A 23994-nucleotide genomic window follows, 5' to 3' on the forward strand; every position below is an offset into this window, starting at 1 on the left:
ACATTTAGACTAACCTCTGTTCAAGGTGGAGCTTTTAAAATTCTTTAATATATGCTGCCAGTTTAATCAATAACAATGCATAATATGCTATTTTAGTCAAATCTGTGGTCTATAGTCTGTTAACATGTGTTTAATCAGGAGGACTTAGATGTCTCATTCATTCACAATTATTTTGCTATCCCTGCCTCTTATAATCAGCTAACTGTTGGATGATTACACTAATCCAAACCGATTTTGACATTATCTCAATTAGCCAATCATATAATTCCTGTCAAACTTCCACTATGTTCTCTCTCGGTCACTGTCAGCTGTCATTTCAGTGATTAGCTGTGATCCTCCTCTTTTCCAGTTTCCCTCTGTTTCCATATGCAATGCTTCGGTCAAGCCCAGCTGAGTCCACTCATCTCATCAGACCCTCAATATTTTCTAGGTTCTATCAACCACCACCAGTGTCTAGTCCCAGGGATGAATGGTTTTCTATACAATGAAGCCACACCTGTTTAAACCTTGATGCCATCACAGGGGTTCCAATTGCAAATAGACAAAAGAAATTCACACCACCTTCAATTCTGCACAGCAATACTTTTTCTTGAAGTCTCTTCTGATAGAGGCATTATTAGAATCTTAACAATATCCATGCCTAAATTCTTCATTTAAAAAACTACTTAATTTGTTAATTTATCCACCTTAAACATTATTATTTTGTTGTTTAGAATCTGCCTTGAGTGGATTTTTGTGGGACAATACAAGATTGAATTGAATTATTTGCAGTATCCTGTAGGTAAATAACAATACTTCTGCCAGTATAACATGACCAGTAATTGCTTTGTTATAGTCTCATATGTTAGCAAAAGTCACAATATGATCATGGAAAAGCAGTGTGAGCTATCGCTGGTATTAACTATTACTGACTCTGGATCTCAGAGTCAGTAATAGTTATTAATTACTGACAGGGATCCATATTTTATATTTAAACTAAAATATGGATTTTTTTCTGTAATTACTTTTTTGTATGATTTATATTACATATATTATATCTTGTGAGTTTATCGAACTTCATTTTAGCTGCAAACAAAACTTGGCGAATGTCCTCACATTTGTAAAGCTAGTGCAGTGTCCATTCTTAATCTCCCTGTTTGTAATGTGCTGCTCTCTTTTCCTGTGGTAAAACTCCGCCGCTACTTCAGAATTACTTATGTCATTAGTGAGTCCTCCTAAAAGCTTTTTATAAACAGTCTATGAAGTTAGAAAAATTTGTGTTTGTCATACCTGGATTATCTGAAATTAAGCTTTTATAGCCTAAATTATAGTTTATAGTATATTGTAACAGAATCTTCTTTCTCTCATGTGTGTGGTTATTATATACGTTTGAATGATTTATTGAACTGGTGCTATTTTTTCATACAAAACATCTTAGCTATTTCAGAGATCTGTTAAGCAATCCACACAATATTCAGACCCAGGTTCACAACGTTTTTAAATCGAGCTTTGTAATTCAGCAACAAAACAAACATTGATAGACTGTCCAAAAAATCCATAAAGTTTTGTCCATCTTCGCAGATATCAGGTTCACTGTTGGTCCTCTGGTTAAAACTTAATTAATACCAAACAGATGCTTCTCCCTTTCGCTTTGACACAAAGTCCTCGCAGTGACAGCCATCTCTCCTCACACAGGTGACCCTGACTGTCTATGCCCTCTAATTTTCTGCCATCTTCTCTCGGATCACTGTAGTCTGTAGTGCTTTAGCACTTGGCATTTGAAGGGCTAGTTTGAAGATAACATTTCCAATGGCTAGAATTGCTACATGCTAAAACAATAGTAGCAATGTACGTTATCTGAGGACAACTTTGCTAAGAAATTATCAAATTTTCTGGAAGAAAAGAGGATTAGCAAACAGCTGGTATATACAGTTTATGACGGTTCAGAGACCTCAATCCCGCCCCCACATCCCACCTTGTGTTCTTTGACAAAAATGGTCTTGCATTATTATAGCTTACTCTACATTCAAGCTTTTTTCAGACATGAACTCTGGAGAATGTCTGGACAATTGGGTCCAGACCAAATCCCAAATCTCTCAAATGTTGTTGTCTTTCAAAGTTGACATTTTTGTTTGCATCCTCTGCAGCTATGGCACCTCTGTTTCATTAATGGATCATCTATGCGGACATGCAAAACTTACTCACCATAATACAATTCCATGAAGAGTATGCATGGAGGAAACATTTATTCCACTGCAAAGGTTAATGTCTGCCTCGGTTTCTCTCCCACATTAATGTCCTCTGCATGTATAATTCTCATCCAGTGCTCTAAGCTAGCAGTGTTCAGGAGGAAAAGAGCATCCATGTGGGCTGAGTGTAAGCTTGATCGCTGCTGGGTAATAATGTTTCTGGCCAGGAAATAAAATCATCTCTTTCAGAGTATGGTAGCTGGGATAGCCAGGTAGCTTTTTGCCAGCTTCACCTAACTGCTTCTTCTTGCGTGCCCAAAGTCTACACACCCCTGTTAAAATGCCGGGTTGTTCAAACCTCTTGATCCACAGAAAACACTGCCAACTTCACACTGTGCAACCTCTCACAATTGTTTTAGTCATTCCCATTTTAAACTCAGGACAATGTTCTGTTCCACTGCTGCATGAGCTGTGCACCAATGGCAAATTTCACTGAGCTATGCCTAATTAGTTGTATCTGACTTTGGGTGTACTTTACTGATCAGCTTCTGGCAAAACAACTTACAGCAGCTCCACACAATAAGTCTCTCCCCTCTGGGATACTTCTCTGAGATTTATGAGCTTCAGGCTGCATTATTTTGTTTTGTGTCAAACCTACAAACCAGATTCTGAAAGCATTGTTGGGTGGAAAAGCAATGCCCTATAATGGCAGGTTCTTTGTCACTGGGGAGCTCCATTTATTGATTCATGATAACATTTCATTGCAGTGTGAACAGATTTCACTTGCTTGCAGAAAACAGAACCCTTCGCTCAACACACACATGGATGCAAAAATCTTCAATACGTTTTTTTACTTTTAATTCATCGGGAGCTTTTGTCCGACTCTCTTTGTTTGACTTTTCTTGGCTTTGATTGAACCAGTCAGTAGAAAAGTATTTTCAACACTTCTGTTCTTTAAAGTGATATATTGTGTGAATATGTGAGACCCGCTATAGATACGTACAATGAAGGATTTAATGTTTGTCTGTTGATAAAAGTAATGCAGTGCTACAACTTACGGTTCAACAATACATATCAGTAATGAGTAGGAACATTTTCTGACTCTGACGGCTGCTTCAGGCTCGTAATGCAGGTCATTGTCCAGCATTGTCCGACACTCTATCACCCACTCACTGTAGGTTGTAATGTTCTAGTCAACTACTCTGTGACCACTTTGCATAGTAGTCATGGATCACCGCACTTTTATAAAGACTTGATGTAGCAGCTTTGAATAGAGACGTTGCTAAATTGTATGTATTTTTGGTTCCTAATTTCAGATAGACAACTTTAAGCTTCGCACTGTAATATTCTACTTACTCTATGTTCTCCTCCTTCTCTCTCATCCTCCTTTTCGTCACTCTTTCTTCTCTCTGTTGAGCGTGATGGGCATGATTAGGTGGAGGGTATTTGGGGGAAGTTGGAGAGGTCCTGTTGTATATGCGGGTCTGTTGTACACTTTACCTTTTCAGGCTCTAATGGTTTTGAGTTGTGGAAATGTTGTCTGTTGTTTTGAGGTGTCTCCTCTCAGGATAGTGTCTGGTTACTTTGTTCTCTCGCACCACCTGTTTTGCGCTTTTGTGTCTTCTCGATGTTGCTTTGCGTGTTGCTTTGTCTTGTCGTAACACTTTGTTTGAGGCTGTAGCTATAACAACGGTTTGGTGAATATAACAAATGAAGTGAAACTGGCAGCCTTACATGGCAAGAAGAGTGTGGTGACACAAATAAAATGCTCTTTAATTAGCCCAATTGTGCTTCGATTATATTCCCCATTGCCACTGTGTTTACATTCTCTTCACCTTTATGGTACAAGTGATTGTGGGAAGGTCTGTATTGTTTTCGGTCACACCTTCACTGAAAATCCCAACCTGCCAGGCTTCCTCAACTTTGGACTGGATCACATTTTCTTCAGTTTTGAGATTGTGCAACATAAATTCTGTCATGTCAAGTGGATCTGATGTATTAAGCACCAAACCAGTTAGAGGAAAATTTCCATACAGTGTAGGTCTAGACCAGGGGTGGGCAAACTTTTTGACTCGTGGACCACAATGGGTTCTAAATTTGACAGAGGGGCTGGGCCAGGACCAGATGGATGGATTGTTTTTGTGAACTAATGACATGCAAAAATCATTACATGAAAGGATTTGGCCTTTAACAAGTAGCAAAGCATTTATTTACAAGGCAATTTAACAAAAACTCGCCTTTGGAGAAACTTGCCTTGGTAGTTGACTCTTGAATCGCAGTTTGTCGGTGAAAAAAATGTTGCTGAGTCTGTAAATTAGCCGCCAACCTCTGAGCCATAGACGCCCGTTCTTGCGTTGACAGCTCGCTAGCGTAGTTAGCATGCTTTGTAGCAAAGAGACCACTGATGTTGAACTCCTTGAAAACTGTGACAGTTTCTCAGCATATCAGGCATACAGCCTTTGATTGGACTTCAGTGAAAAAGTATTTTGTTGTCCACTCCGTGTCAAACACTCTGCACTCATTGTACACCTTTCATCTCCTTGATCCACTCATTTTACAGAAGGGCTCACAGGGCAAAGCGAAAATGTGAAGGGACATCATGTGCCCTGTCGAGCCCTATACACCACACTCCCAGTCAAATTTAATTTAGCTGACGCTTTTATCCAAAGCGACTTACAATAAGTTCATACAACCCCGAGGGTACAAACCCAATACAACAAGAAGCTAGAAAGTAGAATATCTTCAAAAATAAAGCAAAACTACAAAGTGCTATAAGTAAGTGCCACCAAATTGTTAGTTTAAAAAATTATAGTTTTTTTTTTTTTTTTTATATTTGGACAAGTTCGGCGTGCCGGATTAAAAAGCCCAACGGGCCGTACTTTGCCCATGTCTGGCCTAGACCCCTACACTTTATATATTATTTACAGAGACGCAATAGGTTTCTCGTGCACTCTAAGCCCAAATAAGTTGAATATACGACAACAAATATTCAGGTACACTGTAAACACGAATAAGTATGCACTAAACCCAGACATTAAAATTTGACTCGATACAGTGTTATTTACACCAGGTTTTTAAACTAAATGTCTGCTGTTATCCTCGTTGACATTCGCAAGCACACTTTATCCATGTTCTGCCTATCAGGCACAGACTAAAACAATAAAAGACAATGAAATATTTACAATTTACAGACAAATTGCATAGTCTGCATCGTCTGTGCCATCTGCTTGCAAACCTTTAGAGCAGCAACTTAAAAATTCTTTAGTGCCCTTCAATTTATCATAATTGTTTTACTTAACCTGATCGCAACACCCCCCAACGGGCACCGTCCAGGTGCGCTGTTTTACCGATCAGCGTCAAACATTGTTATTTACAGAACTGCGACCTACAGCTAGGCACTAATGCAACATATCGTTAGAAAGCTAAGACTCTTCTGATTCCACTGATGTAAACCATTTCAAGATCCAATCACCACAGCCGGTACAATCAACGTCTCAGTCAGACCGTAAGTAGACAAAAATACGATCAGAAAGTTGATGCGACACACCTAAGGGGGTGGGGGGGGGGACACACGACGCAAATCACTGCGCAACAGTGTCCAGCTGGTCCCAGAGCCCCGTGCGTCAGTGTTTCGTCCCCGTCGTGATTGTTGCTAAAATATATGAAAGATGTTTATTTGTATACATTTTAAACCATATGACCGGTTTTGTCTCCTTATATAAAAGTATGTTTTTTAGTGTAAAATTATGCTTTTTAGCCTGGTTGGTTACCATGGTTACAAAGGGTCCTTTGGAGTCTCCAAATGGCCTTTGTGGAAAACGCCTAGACATGTGCTTAGGAAAAAATCTGTCAAATATTCATTTTCTGTGGTATTGTTATCAAATTTGAACTTGGGCTAGTCAAGGCTTCATGCTAGGGTCCCATTGTGTTTTCCAGCTCATAAGTCCCAGCTAGAGTCATCTGCAGGCATCTGTTTATTAAAAAATATTCAGGCAGAAATAAAAACCTTCTACTACACTGTGGGCCAACTGCTATTACTCAATGCCAGTTACACTTAGAGTGATTCATGGGGGCAAAGTTCAGAATGTTACCTTTCAAAAGAGACAGGCGTCAGACAGGCGTTTTAGGCGAATCTCACAAGAGGTAAAATGTACAATAATTTCAATCAATCAATATTCCTTCTTGTGAAGCCTGACATAGCACGGTAAGCATGGATGATGGAGAGCTGCAGTTGCAGCTGTGCCACTTCTTGGGGAGTAAGGGGGAATAGCTTTCAGGTGTTAGGCCGCAGGTCTGGCAGGGATTGCGAAGCTTCGAGGAGATCTCGTCATGGGTTTTCAACCATTGTTGGTGAGCAGGGGTGTCGCCAGATGGGTTGGAGAGCAATGCAAGTGTTTCATCATAGAAGAGAAAGAACTGAAAGCAGTATTATTCTTAGAAATGATATTTCGAGTGTATTGACCGGATCTATCAGTTTTTGAGTGCTAAGAACTATGCAGTACACTTGTTTTTCTAAGGGTAGAGATGGTAAGGTCATGTAGAGCAGTGAATTTCAACCTTTTTTGAGCCGCGGCACATTTTTTACATTTACAAAATCCTGGGGCACACCACCAACCAAAATGACACTCTATGGACTAACACAGTACATATAATACATATAGTTAGTAATATAATTTCTAAATGTATTAAAAAGCACTATTTTAAATTATTTCAGCCCTTTCTTACTCTTACCTTTTAATGAGCACAAATTGAATCAGATTTATGAAACAATCTTTGATTTAACTAAACTTTATTTAACGGAGACATATTATACCCATTTTATCACATTTGATATGGTTCCTTGGGGTCTTATTAAAATGTCTGTAACATATTTTGGTCAAAATACCACAAGGATCATTTAAAACAGTACCTTTTAACCCTGTCTAAAACAGATTGACCTGTTTTGAGTGCCAATACTTACTCCCGCCATTTACCCGCGCTTCATTGAATTTCTTCACTTTGACATTCAGAGCACTGGGCAGAAATCACATCGCGTCAATACCCACCGTGGGCCTTCGCGATGCTTTGTTTTAATTAAACAGTCGGATTCCCCTGGTCCGCACCAGAGTCAGCTGCTAGGCGCCAGCCGAGGCGCACCGCCGGAAGGGGCCCCCCCCCGCGCGAACGGAGGGTTCCCCCAGCGGGCGCCGTAGCTGAGGTGATCCGCGAGAAGGGCCCGACACGCGTCCAGAGTCGCTGCCGCCGTCCGCCGTACCCGGTCCCCTCCAACGGCCCGCCTTCCGCACCGGCGACGGACACCGCCCTGCGGTCTAAGAGAAAGAAAGCACCCCGCACCACTGACGCCGTGAGGCACAGCGGAATAGGACCTCCCCCCCCAAAAAACCTTGAGGCGTGCCGCACGCTGAGTCTCCGGCGGCGTGGAGAGGAGGGCGACTACTCCCCCAGCCGCGGCACCTGCCCAGCGGTTTAACCACAAATACCAATGATATCGGTGAAAGTCAAGTTTATTACCGATGTGCAGATGTCGGTAAACGAGGCGAATATCTGCCGCTACCGATGTTCGGCCGATACTTCGGTGCAACACTAGATATTAGATAATTTCCCACGGCACACCTGACGATCTCTCACGGCACACTAGTGTGCCGCGGCACACTGGTTGAAAATCACTGATGTAGAGGATTAAATGAGAGAATGACCTCAGAAGGATTGCTGGCAAACCAGCTTCCAGCATCGTATTAAAGAAAGTACTCTGCCTTACCTTGAAGGGAACAAATCTTGAATTAGTAATAATGAAATAGAAAACCAAACTAAACGATGCATAAGACAGTTAAATATTGAGGCTTTATAGAGTGAGAAGGAAGATTTTAAATTATTTAGGGTTTTTTACAGGGCGCCAATGCAGAGCCAGTGCTGAGAAGCTAATAAGGGATACATATGATCTAATTTTTATAGATCTGGTTGTTACATGTGTTGTTACATTCTAGATTAGCTGGAATGATTTTTAGATAACTCTTTCTCTTTTCAATTACTGCAATGTTAAGTTGATAAAGAAAGGCAGTCCTTGAGGTAGGTTTTATGTGGGAGTAAAAGGATGGGACCTGATCAAACAGAAAACAAAGATTTGTTACGGTGTTGGAGGCCAGAGCAATGCCATTGAGAGTAACTAGCTTTTGCATGTGTGGAAGATTCATGCTCATGTACAGCCAAGGTCACTAACTGGATGACCACAGATAAGTTCAGGACTCAGCCATCCTGTCCTCACCCTTAATTTGTACTGCCACGGTTTCATCATTAACCACATTTTGTAAAACACTCTTAATGACAAATAAGGCCCCTTACTTTCCATTGCTTTGTTTTAAGCTGCCTGCAGATCTCCATGTCTTGCTTTTACTCTTGCTTCCATCTATCTTACCATCCAATTTACCTGACAGCAGCACCAGGAAAAATGCTGCCACATCTGTGGGGCATCAAAATATACATTCAGTTTTTCCATCTTTGTAGGCAGCCAGACATCATAATAGTTTCATCTGTAGCTGTGCACGTTCCTGTGCGGTCGCGTGTCAACTCAGTGGGCAGCCAGACCTTGTTGTAACTATTGCACTTTTTGTGAAGCTGTCAGTCCCTCAGTTGTGCATGAGACGGAACTTTGTGCTCTCATGTTCAACAGTATTTCATTTTTTGATTTTAAAGGTTTATAGTTTTAGTGTACTTAATTGAAGAAAAGTGTTATCAATTAATATAGTATGTATTATATATATAAAATGTAAAAAAAAAAAGAAATTCCAATCATTGGAATAGCATTTAGTGATCAATGGAGTCAAATGTAGCACTGAGTCAGGCTCTTGATGTTTGAGGTCATGTCCACTGCAGAATCTGTAACATGAGTTCAAGTATATTCAACAAGTTTGACATGGAAATTTGTGCTGTAGACCAGCTGCAAACCATAAAACTTATCAAACAATTGCTACGATTGTAAACAGAAGGAAAATTATCATATTGTATCTGTATTATTTAACATATATCTATCAAATGACAAATAGCAGCAATTGAGGATTATCTTTGTATTTGTTTTGGGTTTAAATGTCATTTGTGGATTAAATTCCACGGCCAATGTTAGACATGGCTCAACCTGACACCATGACCAAGTATGTCCCCAAGCTCCAAAAACTTTTTCATAAAGATGTGCGAATGAATTTTCATTGTACTGCAGTCCCATGTGACCAGGCACTGAGTCTGTGTGCAACCTCCATCCATGACTGAAAATATGATGATGAGGAGATAGACAAAGAAGTGGTGGTGTATTTGACAGATATCTGTGCCAAGTATCTGATGGTCTCATCCATTGTTTTGCTGCCATCTGTGACTGTCCCTGAAGACCTCCACAAATAGAGGAGAAAATCTGTATGTGACAGAATTAGCCCTCTAGGTATGCACTCTTCATTTTATCTTGGCTGGTCGGAGTCAATCTTCTGTTTGGAATCAACGTCCTGTGTCACATTTATTCCCCTCCGTGTATGGTGTGTTGTCTTTATGCAAATATCCTGGCTACATCTGTTCCGTATTGAAGAACTATTCCAAATGACAAAATGAAATGTTGCCATATTTGCCAAGGGTGATTTGTAGAACAACAAAATAAGCAAAGATTAATATGAAACAATAGAGAATTGTATCATTACATGATATATATAAATATAGTCATATCACACAGACCTAGATCTATTTAATTTGTATTTCATCCTGTAGACGTCAAGACCTTGCAAATGTATAGGTTTATGATATCTTAAGATTAGAAGAGTGTAGAGCCTATTTAAAACAAATACTAACAAAACTAAAGCATTAATTCATTCATCAGAAATACGCACTGCTTCCTTTCTGCCACACATCTTTCTCTTGCTCCCTTTTTGTTGACTGCCAGTGATAACAAAACATTTCACATTATCTTATAGCCTAAAATATGATGGTATAACTGAACTCCAGTGTGTGCAATGCATTTGAATTGAAACTATTTGTTCTTCAAACTACTTGAAGTCTTGCAAAGTTTGTGACCATAAATTGACTGAAGTTGTCCTGACTTATGCAGCACAGATGCAAATCCGCTCTCTCCCCTTGCATTCTCTCACCTCTCTTTCTCTCTTGTTCTCTTATCACACTACTTCTTTCCGGGGTCCTGTTCATGCTTGACGTCCTGGTAAGCAGTTTCCTCTGCCTCCATTTTTCAGACCATAATTTTGATTGATAATTATCGTTGGGGACATAATTCTGCTGAGCCACCCAGCAGAGTGAAAGACTAGAATAGAAATGGTGTGTTGTCGGGTGCATGCGAGCGTGGCCACAACAAATGAATGGATAAATCTCTCAGAGCTGCACTCTGCTCTGCCGATTCAAAGAGACCAACAGCCAATGCCGCAGAGAGGGGAGAGAATTTACTTGTCTGTGAATTCCTTTCCCTCTACTGCAGCCTGACTTTATGGCCTTTGGTTTCAAACAAAGAACTTGTGATTCATACTCTGTTTCCCAGTCTCTGGGTTTTTGTTTTTAGAAAACCTTCAAAGACGAGCTGCACCCTAAAGGATTATCAGGCTGACTCCACCAGAGAACACCTTAAATCCAAAGGGAATCCCTGATGGGGGGCTCGTGGGGACTGCTTAATCACCCTGTCTCATAGGACAAGTATGTAGTTGTGTAGCTGTAGTTGAGTGACTATGACTATTGTTCTTCAGTGTGAGCGTCTTCAGATGAGATCCAAAACTATTATAATCTGTCATCAAGTATTTGGCACCATATGAATCTAGATTAGATTTTCAAACAAAATTCTTGGAAACAGTTTTTGTCAAAGCCTTTAAAACTCACTTTGGACTCAACTTAATTTTTAAGGAAATGCTCGTCCGTTTTCATCCTTTGAACTTGAAAACAACAATACGACCACGCAGTGTATTTGCATTGTAGTTAAGGAGTTTTAATATTATCACATGATAAGGAGAAAAAGGGAAGAAACAGGATCATGAGTTTTATGTAAGTGGATGATACATGTTCCTTAAACTATCTAGACATAAGGAAGCCTCAAGCAAAAGACGTTGTGAGGAGTCTGAACTTTTTCAATACTAATGTCCAGCTATTTCTAGACGGATGATCTAAATGTTGTTGTGGCAGATTAATTGAGTTTCAAGGTAACACTTATCTCTTGAATCTTAACTTTACATTGTTACTGGGCAGGTTTAAACCAGGCTCTATCTCGCCATGTTAAAGAAACGATCTGACCTTTTCTTCAAATCTGCTTCAAAATGTAATGGGTTCTTCCTTGGGTGATGTGCCATTAATACACAAAATTAAATTCCCTAGTTTTTGTTTGATCCTGCTGACTAACAAACAAACAAAAGATAATGAAGCCTCCATGGCGCAGATACATGTGAAAAATAACGATACCAATTAGATACTACACACTTGACACATGCAGGTTGCAGTTTGATCATATTTTCTGAATACTGGATAAGTTCAACAAGTAGTTTATTAGCAAACAGACATTTTAATTCAACAAACAGAAGCCCTGACACGGCAAAACTTGCTCAAAACATTCTTAAGAATGTTTTATATTCAACATTTAGCTCAGCAATGGATTAATAATCTGTAATCCAAAACACCTTAACATGTTAACAAAGTTGTAGTGCACATCAGACCAATAGACAACAGAAAGGTCAAATATAAATCTAACATTTCAAATCAATCATGTAGACACATTTCCACATAAGTAGAAGATGGTCATGTAAAATTCCTTTTGAGCATTTCCTGCACTCCATCAACAAAGACAAGCTGCACACATAAAAGTGACGGTGAAAAGTTGTTGTCGAGATCAAATGTAGTGGATGCTCGCTTGTGAATTAACATATTTTGTCACTCCATTATTTGATGCAAATAAAACTGATTCTTCAGGAAATTATTTAAGCATGAAAATTAGATGTTTTCATAAAGTAAACGTCAGGTTATTTAAAATTGAATTTGGTTCATATTTTTTGTTTTTTCTTACCTAATATTTATTACCTACTGGAAGATTTAACTACATTATGAAAAACAATGTATGACTCTTTTATTAAGTATAATAACAGATATTTAGGATATGTTATTAGTGACAACAAACATCTTTCACCAAGGATATTTCCACTAAATATGAAAACAATAAAAGACGTAGGAATTAATATAATTTACATTATAGATTAGAAAAATACTTTCTATCCAGCATGAAAACAACCCACCAAGCATACACAGCGAAATAGATTTTTTCTAAACAAGCTTTGCCCTTGAAATTCTTTCCTAAAGAATTCAGCAGGGAGCACAATAAACCTCAAGGGCTGCTCGGTGCTGAACCCGGCAGACACACAGCGCTGAGACATGGATGCCAAAGTCAAACAGGCAAAGAATAACTAGAACAGGAGCAGGCTGTGGTGTTGGACACCTGCAGGAACAGTGATTCCATGCTGTCAGGTAGATACAGGCCATACGACTTTTAAACACCTCTGAACTGCAATAACTCCACCAAACCAGCACCGTGGCATATTTGCATATTTGCACTATTGCACAAATTGCACTATTGTTGTTTTATTTTATTTCTCTCTTCATCTGTAAATATATATATTTAGATATATATATTTTATTTTCTATTTTAAATTTTGATATTCTATTTTATTCTATTTTATACTATTTCTATTGTATTTTTTTGGGGTTGTAATTACTTGAGCATTGCTGGAAGAGAGCCTGTGACTTAAGCATTTCATTGCCAGCGACTGCTTAATGTTATTGTTGTGCATTTGACAATAAAAATCTTGAATCTTGAATCTTGAACAGTGTTAAGAGCTGCAGACAAGTTATGTTTTGTTTTTTATGTATCTTTTGGGCTTTTTACCGCCTTTATTTTTGATAGCACAGAGCGTAAGCTGTGGAAAGGGGACAGAGAGAGAGGGGGGGAGGACATGCATGGATGTGCATATCCTCCCCTACCCGGGCCTCTGCAGGTTGATGGCTTCCCTCTTTGGGGCGGCAACTCTACCAGGTAGGCTATACGCCGCCCCACAGGTTATGTTTAAAGTGAAACCATTTCAGTCTAGGGTTTGATTCAGCGATCTACCAAAACTAAGGTAACACATCATTTCAACTTTGCTGATTAATGTGTAATTAATTAACACTGGTGTCCCTGTGAGGCCTGAAAGTAGTTAAGTAAGAAAGAAGTAGTTTCAGACTTAAAAAAACATCCATACCTCCAGTGTCACAGAGCCTCTCTTCATTTGGTCTCCACCATAGACTATATAAAGATGGAAACAATGAAGGCTCCCCAAAGTGAAGCAAAAGCATCTTGTTTGCCCCTTGGTGGGTGATTGCAGCAGAAGTCATAAACCTCGGCATCTCTGTGGATGTGACATGGAACAAACAGACACTGGCACTAAATCATGTCGTCAGCGCAAGAGGGCATATCTTGCGGTATATTTTGGCTTCATTTCTGGATTAGCGGGAGGAGGTGGAGATGCAGTGTCCATCTTTAAATACACTCCTGAGGGAAATGACCACTAAATGCTCCAATATGTCCCCCAGCAAGTTGCTTAATTTGTTATCTTTCCTGTTTGGTGCATTGGAGATTTTGGTACAAGGTTGCAGAGAGCGGTGGGACCGAATCACGACTGTAAAGTTTTGTGCCATAAAACAAAAACGGTGAACTGAAAATGCTAAAACACTCTTAAGGGCTGAGAGGAACAGCAGAGTTGGGTGATAATTCTCTGTGGCTTGTTCACGTCGCACATTTATTTGATCCATTGTTCATATAAAAATGTTGATTAATGCAGCTTGGTGCCAGTGGTGACTAAGCAAGTCTGTGTGTGTGTGTGTGTGTGTGTGTGTGTGTGTGTGTGTGTGTGTGTGTGTGTGTGTGTGTGTGCCTGCGTGCGTGCGTGCGTGCGTGTGTGTGTTACCTCAGATTAGAGGCCCTGTTGTATCTTTGTGACAAATGGCCCTGTCATCAACGTCCCCCTGTAAGAGAATTAAGCTTGTTTTTGGACCTTTCCTGAGAAATGTACCTCTGTTTTTAATCCTTGTTGTTTCACACCATGAAACGTGTTAAATCCTGCTCCCTCCAGTCGAGGAAAGTTGCTCAAATTAGATGTGTGCTAGTACATGTCTTGGAAATCGCAGCATTGCTCGTGGTGTTCTCTGTTCGGTCATGATTCTCTATCCTCATGTTGGCACAGAACAGCCATTAACGCTATAGCCTATTGTGCTTTGCTGCCATAAAGTGCTAGCTGCCCCTCTGTTCATTGGGATTGGATCGGACGGTAGTTTTGTGAAAGATACTTCATCAAGTTTTGTGTAGAATGGAATACCAGAAACTTAAGTTGCCATAAGGATCAGGTTTAATCCAGTATGTAACTAATAAACAGGGAAAACTACATTATTTTTTAAGAAACAGTTATTTTGTTCAGAAAGTATTACAGTGGTATTAATGGTCTGTATTTATACAGCACTTTTACAGACTTGATGACCAGTGAAAGCACTTTACAGTACAGTTTATTGCCATTCACCCATTCACACATACTGCCCTCTCAACCAGCCAATTGATTATACAATAAGTGATTGTACATACGTATACATACATTACATTAAAGGGACTTTTAACTTGATTTAAAAATAATTTACCTTGTAACTATCAGCTCCAAGTGCTGAAAACATGTAGTTATTGTTATTGAAAATGTGGAGATATGTGAACTTAAAAATGACACTTCATTTTAACTGGGAACTGGGTGTATGTTTGTCGGTTTCAGGTGCTGGGCAGTGCTGGAAATTGTTCCCCAAACATCTTTACCAGAGTTGCGGACGGCAGTTGGGACGAATACCCATCTTGAATCCAACGGCACACCTGGACCTGCACAACACCCTCTGTTGTACTCCAACATCTCACTAGAGGAGTGAGTCTTTACACTGTATGCCTTCCTCTCCTCTTTTGTCTTTCCTCATAACCAACAATCTTTTAGCCGCAATTTTCCAATAAATTATAAACAAAGGCTTAGACATCAAGTCAGAGCATTTACTTGGAAAGTTGTATTCTTTACGTTGCCTTGCAGTGGTACATTTTCATTCCAATATCCCAATAGATATTTAGATTATTTGAGTATTGAGGGGACAGCATGCATCTGCGTGCGAAAATCAATTTTAGGCATATTCACATATTTGCTTAAAGATTTCCTTAAAGATACCTCTCTTTGCATCTATTATCACTCATGTTTTGAGGGTGGGATGGGGGGCTGGAGCCAATCCCAGGTGTCATTTGGGGGAGAAGAAGGGGTACACCCTGAACAGGTCGACCCCCTGAACACAAGCAACCTCTCACTTTTAATTTAGAGACTCCAATTAATCTAACTGCATTTGCCTGGACTGTGGGAAGCTGGAGAACCCAGAGGAAATCCACGCAGACAAGTGGAGAACAGCTCCACACAGAAAGCCCCCGGCTGGCTGTCAAGCTCAAACCTTCATGAACCACACCACTGCTACTTTGATTAAGGGCCCACACTTTGTGCTTCAGTGTAAACGTCTCGGTGCAGTGGTTGAATGCAGGCATTCAAAGGACTTTGCTATTGACTGATCAAATGAACCAAACTAAAACAGCTAATGCTCCAGAGGTCACAGATAATCACTCAGTAGTTGATGGTAAGAAGCCTTTACACTATTTTGGGCCAAAGCCAAACAACTGCATTGGCCAGAACACAATTTTTTTGTGTTCTTGATAAAACGCATCTCTCATCCATTCTGGCTTTAAAGTGGAGGTTGTTACTTGAGTCTTTATCTTGAAATCAGCAGTGGATAAAACATTTTAAACCCAGTTTTCACTCGGTTCTCGAGGAATTTAAATCATTGAAAAAAGACTTAAAGGCTGACTCATTAATACATGCTGTAAATTAATTGGATTATTTTGAGCTGTTGCCTATCATACTCCAAATTGTCCTTTATTATCTCAGCTAGAGGGACTTTTTATGAAGTTACATCTATTGACATCAGGCCTGTTCTAAAATAATTTGGCAGGCATGGAGCTCTTTTTTATTTATTAGATCATCCACAGCCAACCTGTGACAATAGAATCAGCCGTTGTCCATTTCTGATGCAAAGGAGGATTTTTGTCATCAGAATTATTGTACAGTGTGTCATTTAGCTGATACCAAAAGGTGACAGTGATGATACATCAGCAGAGAAGTGTGTGAATGTGCACAATTACAACTTCTGGACTGAATCTGTAATGTGTCAAAGCATCCTTGAATTGTAATGGTTGCCTGGCTCAGACTGTCCCTTTCCATTAAATCTTCTTTCATTCCACTGATTTGCAGAACAATCGTTTTTCATTCTGATTGCTTGGCATGAATTTTTATTTCTATGTTATCTCCCCCCCCCCCCCCCCCCCCATCACGGTTCACTCTTTAAAAACCAGAGCGTCTATGACCCACATGGCTACGACAACCTCTATGACAGGATCTCTCCTCTCCCGGCCAGAGCTGCGACTTTCATGGGACAACATTGCCCCCTAGTGGGAATGTTATATTTTCATGAACCACTTTGAAAAAACACATCTGGAGCTCATGGCTGTTATACTGCTTCAAATCCCAAACCTCTAACCTTGTTCTCCTCATCTGTTGAGTCTTTCGGAGCAGTGATGTGCTTTTAAAGCCGTGTTAAGGTGAAGGGGGCGATAACACAAACAAAAGTGGGGACATGAGATTCTCCCGACTCTCCACTGGCCTCGTGTCTTCTGTCCCTGGGGTGATAAACAGCAGTTTGCTTTTATACATGCTGCAGCTAGCTAAACTCTTGGGATTCTCTGAGAGTGTTACTGCTCAGGTGAAGGTTAAGGTGGCGATGCACAACTTGCAGGGGGGGGGGATGATTTTGTCCAACTGTTACCGAGTCTAGACTCTGTCCAGTGCACAGGTCTCAATTATCAAGTCATGCAGATAACAAGGGGAATGTCTGTCTTCATCAAACATGTCTTCTTTAACCTAAGAGTTCTGAAAATGTACGACCCAAAAGTCCTTATATGTCCTACACATCCCTCTGAAAACTCTGGTGACCTTGTAGCGTTAGTAGTACAGTTACTTGTAGTAAACAAAAATGTGAGGTAGCAAAAGGATACAGAGGTAAAACTCAACAGAGAATCAGAGAAAATGTGGTGTCCTCACAGAAAGAGTGTGAAAAAGTTCTCTCTTTTTGTGACGATCTCTTCTCAAGGACTCATCATGAGGATCAGTTAACAATCATTCATCTTACATAATTCTGTGGAATTCAAAGACATCGAATAGATTTAAATTGCTGCATGTTTAACAGTTTCACCATGATACTACTAGCGACATTAAATCAATTAAACTTGATGCTACTGAAATGTTTGTTATTAATTAATTTGGCAATTAAACATATTTAATGGATCTTTTGGAGCTCACGTATGAAGCTACATTTGTTCAATGATGCAGAACTAGAGAAACAAGTCTAAATAAATAGACATTAATGATATAATTTCACTTTGAATGATACTTTGTTTTCCAAATATAAATAGGAATGTAGTACACAGTCTTTTTGTTATGCTTTCATGGTTGACAGGAGAGTTTGTGTAATTTTGAGACAGAAACACTTGGGGCTTGTTAGGTTCAGGCCATGTTTACTAGACGACTTAGTGAAGCTGACATCCATACAAAATGAGTTAGAAAACAAGTCAAGGCCAGCATCGAAGCCAATTACAAAATACAGTGGGGTCCAAAAGTCTGACACATCCTCCAATTGAAATACTGATTATGTAGATCCAGCTGCAAGATTTTAAAAGCATGGTTGATAATGTTTGAATGTTAAAATGTACATATATATATATATATATATATATATATATATATATATATACGTATATTTATACATTTTTCTGTAAGACATCTCACTCTCTGGATGCGTTGGGATCCGATCTTCTCTGTTTTTTGTTTTGTTTGTTGTCATGGCTTCATTCATATAGCACATGTGCATGCTGATGTGTGTGCATGTCTCCACGTGACACCACTGGCCTTAAGGTAAAGTTTTATTCAGATTTTCTTTGTTTCATTTCATGAGAACTGAGATTGGGATCTTGATCTTCCTTGACATCTGTGTTGTCTGTGCAAACTTAAAGTCATATTCCATAACTGACAAAAATTATTTAAAGTAAAAGTTCCGCCATCCATTTTTATTTCCCTGTGTGGCAATAAAACTGACGGCAGATATTTAAAAATGCTCCCTGGAATGATTTTTCTCTACAAAGTAATGCGTCTTTTTTCAGTCATGGCCAAATATGAAACTAGAACGATGAGTGGATCAAGGCCGAGACAGATAAAAGGAAACACTTCTTACACACAGGAAATTTGCTGCAATAACTCTCACTTTTATGAATATGTTAATATACAAACCAAGAAAGAATTGAAAATGCTTCATATATTATTATCACTTTCAAGATGATCAAAAATATACTTTATAGGAGGGGAAGGAAAACTGGAAAAAAAATGTGTCAGTAATGTTAAGTATACTGAGAAGAAAAGAACAACAGGTTATAGTTGGAATCTTAGTTTCTCCCTTTTTCATGCTTAACATACTTAACAGACAGTAAAATAAAGAAAGTGGAAAATTTAAATAGCAATTTTTGATATTCATGTTTCCTCTGCCAAATGTTCCTCTGTTTCCTGCAGATAATTACACAAAAATCTGAATTTATAATAAGAGTACTTTAGACACTCTCGTACTTCCAAGGTTAGACCATGAAAAAACACGACCACACTTTCCTGTGAGTGTGTCAGTGTCTGTGAGAACTGCAACCTTATCCTCGGTCATCAGAATGGATGAGGACGAGCCATCCACAGATTTATTCAGGTCACTCAGATGAATACAGGTGTCAGATGTAGCAGCTTGGGACTCTGCACAGTCTCCAGATATGTGGAGTAAAACAGCTCCTCTCAGAGGTCACACAGTGTGTTGGCACATAGCCTGAGGACAGCCACCTGTCACCACACTACAGCAACAGGTTGAAGACTTCACAGCCTTCATATTTCTATAAAAAGCTGAAATGAAATGCGACTACTTTGATTACTATTCTCCTTCATGTCAATCACCTTAACTGGCTGCCGGCTGAGCATAACTTTGTCTAGCTTTGGATTTCTCCACACATTGAAGTATTTCATGTGATACTGAGTTTGAAGGTCATATATTATTGTTGGCTTTTTCCAAGGCCATAAATGCAAGAACAAAATTGTACGGCATAGATAAAAATGTGTGTTTGTCTGCACAACATCAGCCGCTAACAGTAGCAACACTAGCTCACTTGTTATCTGTAGTCCCATGCATCTGAGAATAAGCGTATTACTAGCCTTATGTAGGCTGTTACTTATGTGGAGTCACTGGTTAAGTTAGAAAAGAGCCAGTTGCTGACTACATTTCCTGAAACTCTGGATGGAGTTCTCACTGGCAGCCGCCGCAGAGGGGAACACAAGTGGTCAAACTCTGACAGAGGGGACTCCTTCATCAGTGGGATCAACCCACACTCCCTCTTGTCATCACAGCTGCTCATCACATAAACCCACACACATCCACACACCCCTGAAAACTCTGCAATTATCAAGTTATTTACAGTCTGCTGAAAGCTGCTCTCTCTGTCCTGTTTGTCATTTCTCAGCAATATCATACACTTAATGTGTCTGGAGACGCCAGTTATTGTGACACGTACATGCCATCATCATGTTGGAGCTCACTGCTATTTTGGACTTCTCCCTCCCATTTCCATGCATATCTGAAATCTGTCGCCTTTCCAGTTATATCTGCAAGTGACACATTTGCAGTCTTTTTCCCTTTCACAGCATTTACTCAAAGCCGGAGACAAAAGCTGCCCCCTGACTGTATGAGGCTTATTATCTTTGGCGATTAGAAACACTGTGATGCACACAGTGTCATGACTTTGCTGCTGCTGGTCCTCTTAATTAGTTTTGTCTCCCCGATCCCCCTGCTGTGACTCAGCATGTCACATCCCCGAGTTTTAGAGCCCGCTGGCTGAGCACCGACTGCAGTACGGCAGCAGCAGAGGAAGAGCGGGGAGAAGAAGGGAAGGAATTAAAGAGCGAATCAGATGTGAGTTATTGTGGCGTGATGCAGGGATATTGTCAATTCAGGTCCCATCTGATGCCTCATGAAGCAATACCTAACATTATGCTTTCTGAAAAAATACAATAACAGTCACTGTCACACACACACACTCTCTCTCTTATCTTTGCTTATCACTTCCCATGTGTCTTATACTGTATTTATCCTATTACTCTGTATATATATTTTTTTTTTAAATGTCCTTTTATATTGCGTGCCTCCTTGTTTATTACTTTTTCACTGAGGCTTCTATTTAACAGTCCTCTTACTTCTGCAATATGGCAATATGGGTCAAATAAATGGCAGTATCTTAGTCATTCAGAGGTGTTCAGTGGATCTTTAGTAGAAACAATGTAAACCTGTTGTTCATTCCTTTATTTTGTTCATAGTAGGTTGTGAGTCAAATTTCTTACCTAGCAACTGAAGTGTTTTTAATATTATCTGGCAAGGTCAGTGATATAAACATGGAATGATCTTGTGCTTTACAACTCTAATATTTATTTATATGACAACCATGACTTCATGACTTCATGACTTCAGCGTTATCCTTTTTTTCAGTTAAAAGGCAGCTAAGATGCTATGAATAGATTTCTGGTGATTTGTCAAACATGTAGATTACTGACAGTGTCAGTTGCATCTGGCATACTTGATTTTTGAGGGGTCATTTTCTCAAATTTAACAGATATTTTAGACAGTTGAATTTTGTTGAAATAGCCCGGCATCCGGCATCTGGTCACATTTCACTGTCCCAGTTTTAGATTTGTCTAATGAGAAACTTTACATCATGGCATTACCTACCCCAAATAATGTGGTTATAGTGTTAAGGTAATTCACATCCAGTGTTGTTATTTTTTTATAGTTTTTACCCGTCGGTGATTTACTGCTCCTCTCTGTGTCTCCTTCATTTTTTGCGGCTGTAAATATATATAATATAATATATATATATATATATATATATATATATATAATTTAAATATAAATCAATGTCAGCTTGGAGGAGGAAGAGCCTAGAGATTATTTAAGTCATTAGTTATATCCTCTAAGTCCTCTTGACATCATTAATGTCTCTACAAATGTAATGTCATTCTATTTAATATTTGTCAAAATGTTTTACTCTGAACCAAAATGATGACTGAATTCCCAACTTACTACCTGCCCAGCTGCAATAACCTTTTGGGCCACACTTCTAGTTCAGCAGTCAAAAAGTTGCATTTTAAGGACATTTTCAATTCAGAAACTCAATTTAATATCAAAAGAAAGAATGTATCAAGGTGTAATACACCATTTTACAGGTCGAAGCCAAATAACTAGTCAAACTCGGGCTGTGATGAGTTGTATAATGTTTCTGTGAGCTTTTTATATTACTTCACCTAGACCTTTACAAATGTCAGACCAAACCAACCTGTACAAAGAGACAATACAGAAACACCAAAGTCACCTTCTGGAGATTAAGTGCATCGTGAAAAAAATAACAGATGAGAGAGGGAAACAAATGTTTTCGAGCTGAGAGAAATGGAAATGAAGCACCGTTCAGGAGCTGCTGTGGGGGTCAGGAGAGAACAAAAGAAAAGAGAGGAAGAAACTCAAAGAATACAACAGCGGGAAGAAAGAATTGAGGAGAATAGCAGGAGGGCAGATGAGCAAAAAGCCCTGGAGAACAAAATCAGGAGCAACTGGACAATGAGAAGATTCAGTGGCAAAATGGTGGTGATGGAGGAGCCAATCAAAATATGCATTTCTGAAGAAGGAGCAGCAGTGGAGGTTGAGCTCTGCTGAGAAAAGAGTGAAAGACAAATCGGCTACAAGTTCCTGAACTCTGATATGAAAAGCCGATATCAGAGTAAATAAAATCTTTGTTGAAGATCCGTTTAGAGAGGAGCCATTTCCCTCCTCTGCTGAAAAAACAAGCCTTGAGTCCAAAAGTATCTGTATCCATTTGTTAAAATTACCATTGTTAACAGTACACATTTCTCTTTGCCGATCACCTTTTCTCCAAGAAAACACATAAATCTTGTAATTCCCTGCAGTAGCTGAGGGAGAAACCTACGACTGGGCTCAGCTTTGATTCTGACCAGGATGAGACCAGGATGCTCACCGGCTCAAAGAGAGCTACAGGAACTCTGAGACATCCAAGACAGGTGCTGTTGTGGAGAAAGAGAGCAAAAGTCTCTGATTAAACAAAAACAGAAGCAACTGAACCTGAACTACAAGAAGCATCATTGATGAGGGGAAGGTTTCCATTAAAAGGCCCAGATACAGTGCCTTGCATAAGTATTCACCCCCTTTGGACTTTTCTACATTTGTCATGGTATAACCACAGATTAAAATTTATTTCATCGTGAGTTTATGTAATGGACCAACACAAAATAGTGCATCATTTGGAAGTGGGGGGAAATATTACATGGATTTCACAATTATTTACAAATAAAAATCTGAAAAGTGTTGAGTGCATATGTATTCACCCCCTTTACTGTGAAACCCCTAACAAAGATCTGGTGCGACCAATTGCATTCACAAGTCACATTTGCAAGTCACATAATTAGTAAATAGGGTCCACCTGTCTGCAATTTAATCTCAGTATAAATACACCTGTTCTGTGACGGACTCAGAGTTTGTTGGAGATCATTACTGAACAAACAGCATCATGAAGACCAAGGAGCTCACCAAACAGGTCAGGGATAAAGTTGTGGAGAAATATGAAGCAGGGTTAGGTTATAAAAAAATATCCAGAGCTTTGAACATCTCTCTGAGCACCATAAAATCCATCATAAGAAAATGGAAAGAATATGGCACAACCGCAAACCTACCAAGAGGAGGCCGTCCACCCAAACTGAAGAGTCGGACAAGGAGAAAATTAATCAGAGAAGCAACCAGGAGGCCCATGGTTACTCTGGAGGAGTTGCAGAGATCCACAGCTGAGGTGGGAGAATCTGTCCACAGGACAACTATTAGTCGTCTACTCCACAAATCTGGCCTTTATGGAAGACTGGCAAGAAGAAAGCCATTGTTGAAAGGGATCCATAAAAAATCCCGTTTGGAGTTTGCCAGAAGCCATGTGGGAGACACAGCAAACATGTGGAAGAAGGTGCTCTGGTCAGATGAGACCAAAATTGAACTTTTTGGCCTCAATGCAAAACGCTATGTGTGGCGAAAACCCAACACTGCCCATCACCCTGAGCACACCATCCCAACAGTGAAACATGGTGGTGGTAGCGTCATGCTGTGGGGATGCTTCTCTTCAGCAGGTACAGGGAAACTGGTCAGAATAGAGGGAAAGATGGATGGAGCCAAATACAGGGAAATCCTTGAAGAAAATCTGATGCAGTCTGCAAAAGACTTGAGACTGGGGCGGAGGTTCATCTTCCAGCAGGACAATGACCCTAAACATACAGCCAGAGCTACAAAGGAATGGTTTGGATTAAAGAATGTTAATGTCTTAAAATGGCCCAGTCAAAGCCCAGACCTCAATCCAATAGAGAATCTAAGGCAAGACTTGAAGATTGCGGTTCACAGACGGTCTCCATCCAATCTGACTGAGCTTCATCTTTTTTGCCAAGAAGAATGGACAAACCTTTCCATCTCTAGATGTGCAAAGCTGGTAGAGACATACCCCAAAAGACTTGCAGCTGTAATTGCAGCGAAAGGGGGTTCTACCAAGTATTGACACAGG

At 39.7% G+C, this 23994-nt stretch overlaps 1 protein-coding gene across 1 annotated transcript in view; it reads left to right on the top strand.

Annotated features, from left to right (window-relative positions):
• Positions 1–23994, top strand: part of si:ch211-51h4.2 (uncharacterized) — an 84955-nt gene that overhangs the window by 51282 nt on the left and 9679 nt on the right. The window contains exon 12 of the mRNA XM_053431533.1: positions 14966–15109. Coding sequence (XP_053287508.1) covers positions 14966–15109 — 144 coding nt within the window. The remainder of the gene's footprint in view (positions 1–14965; positions 15110–23994) is intronic.

This window comes from Pleuronectes platessa, chromosome 9 (genome assembly GCF_947347685.1).
Source record: "Pleuronectes platessa chromosome 9, fPlePla1.1, whole genome shotgun sequence".
Lineage (NCBI taxonomy): Eukaryota > Metazoa > Chordata > Actinopteri > Pleuronectiformes > Pleuronectidae > Pleuronectes > Pleuronectes platessa.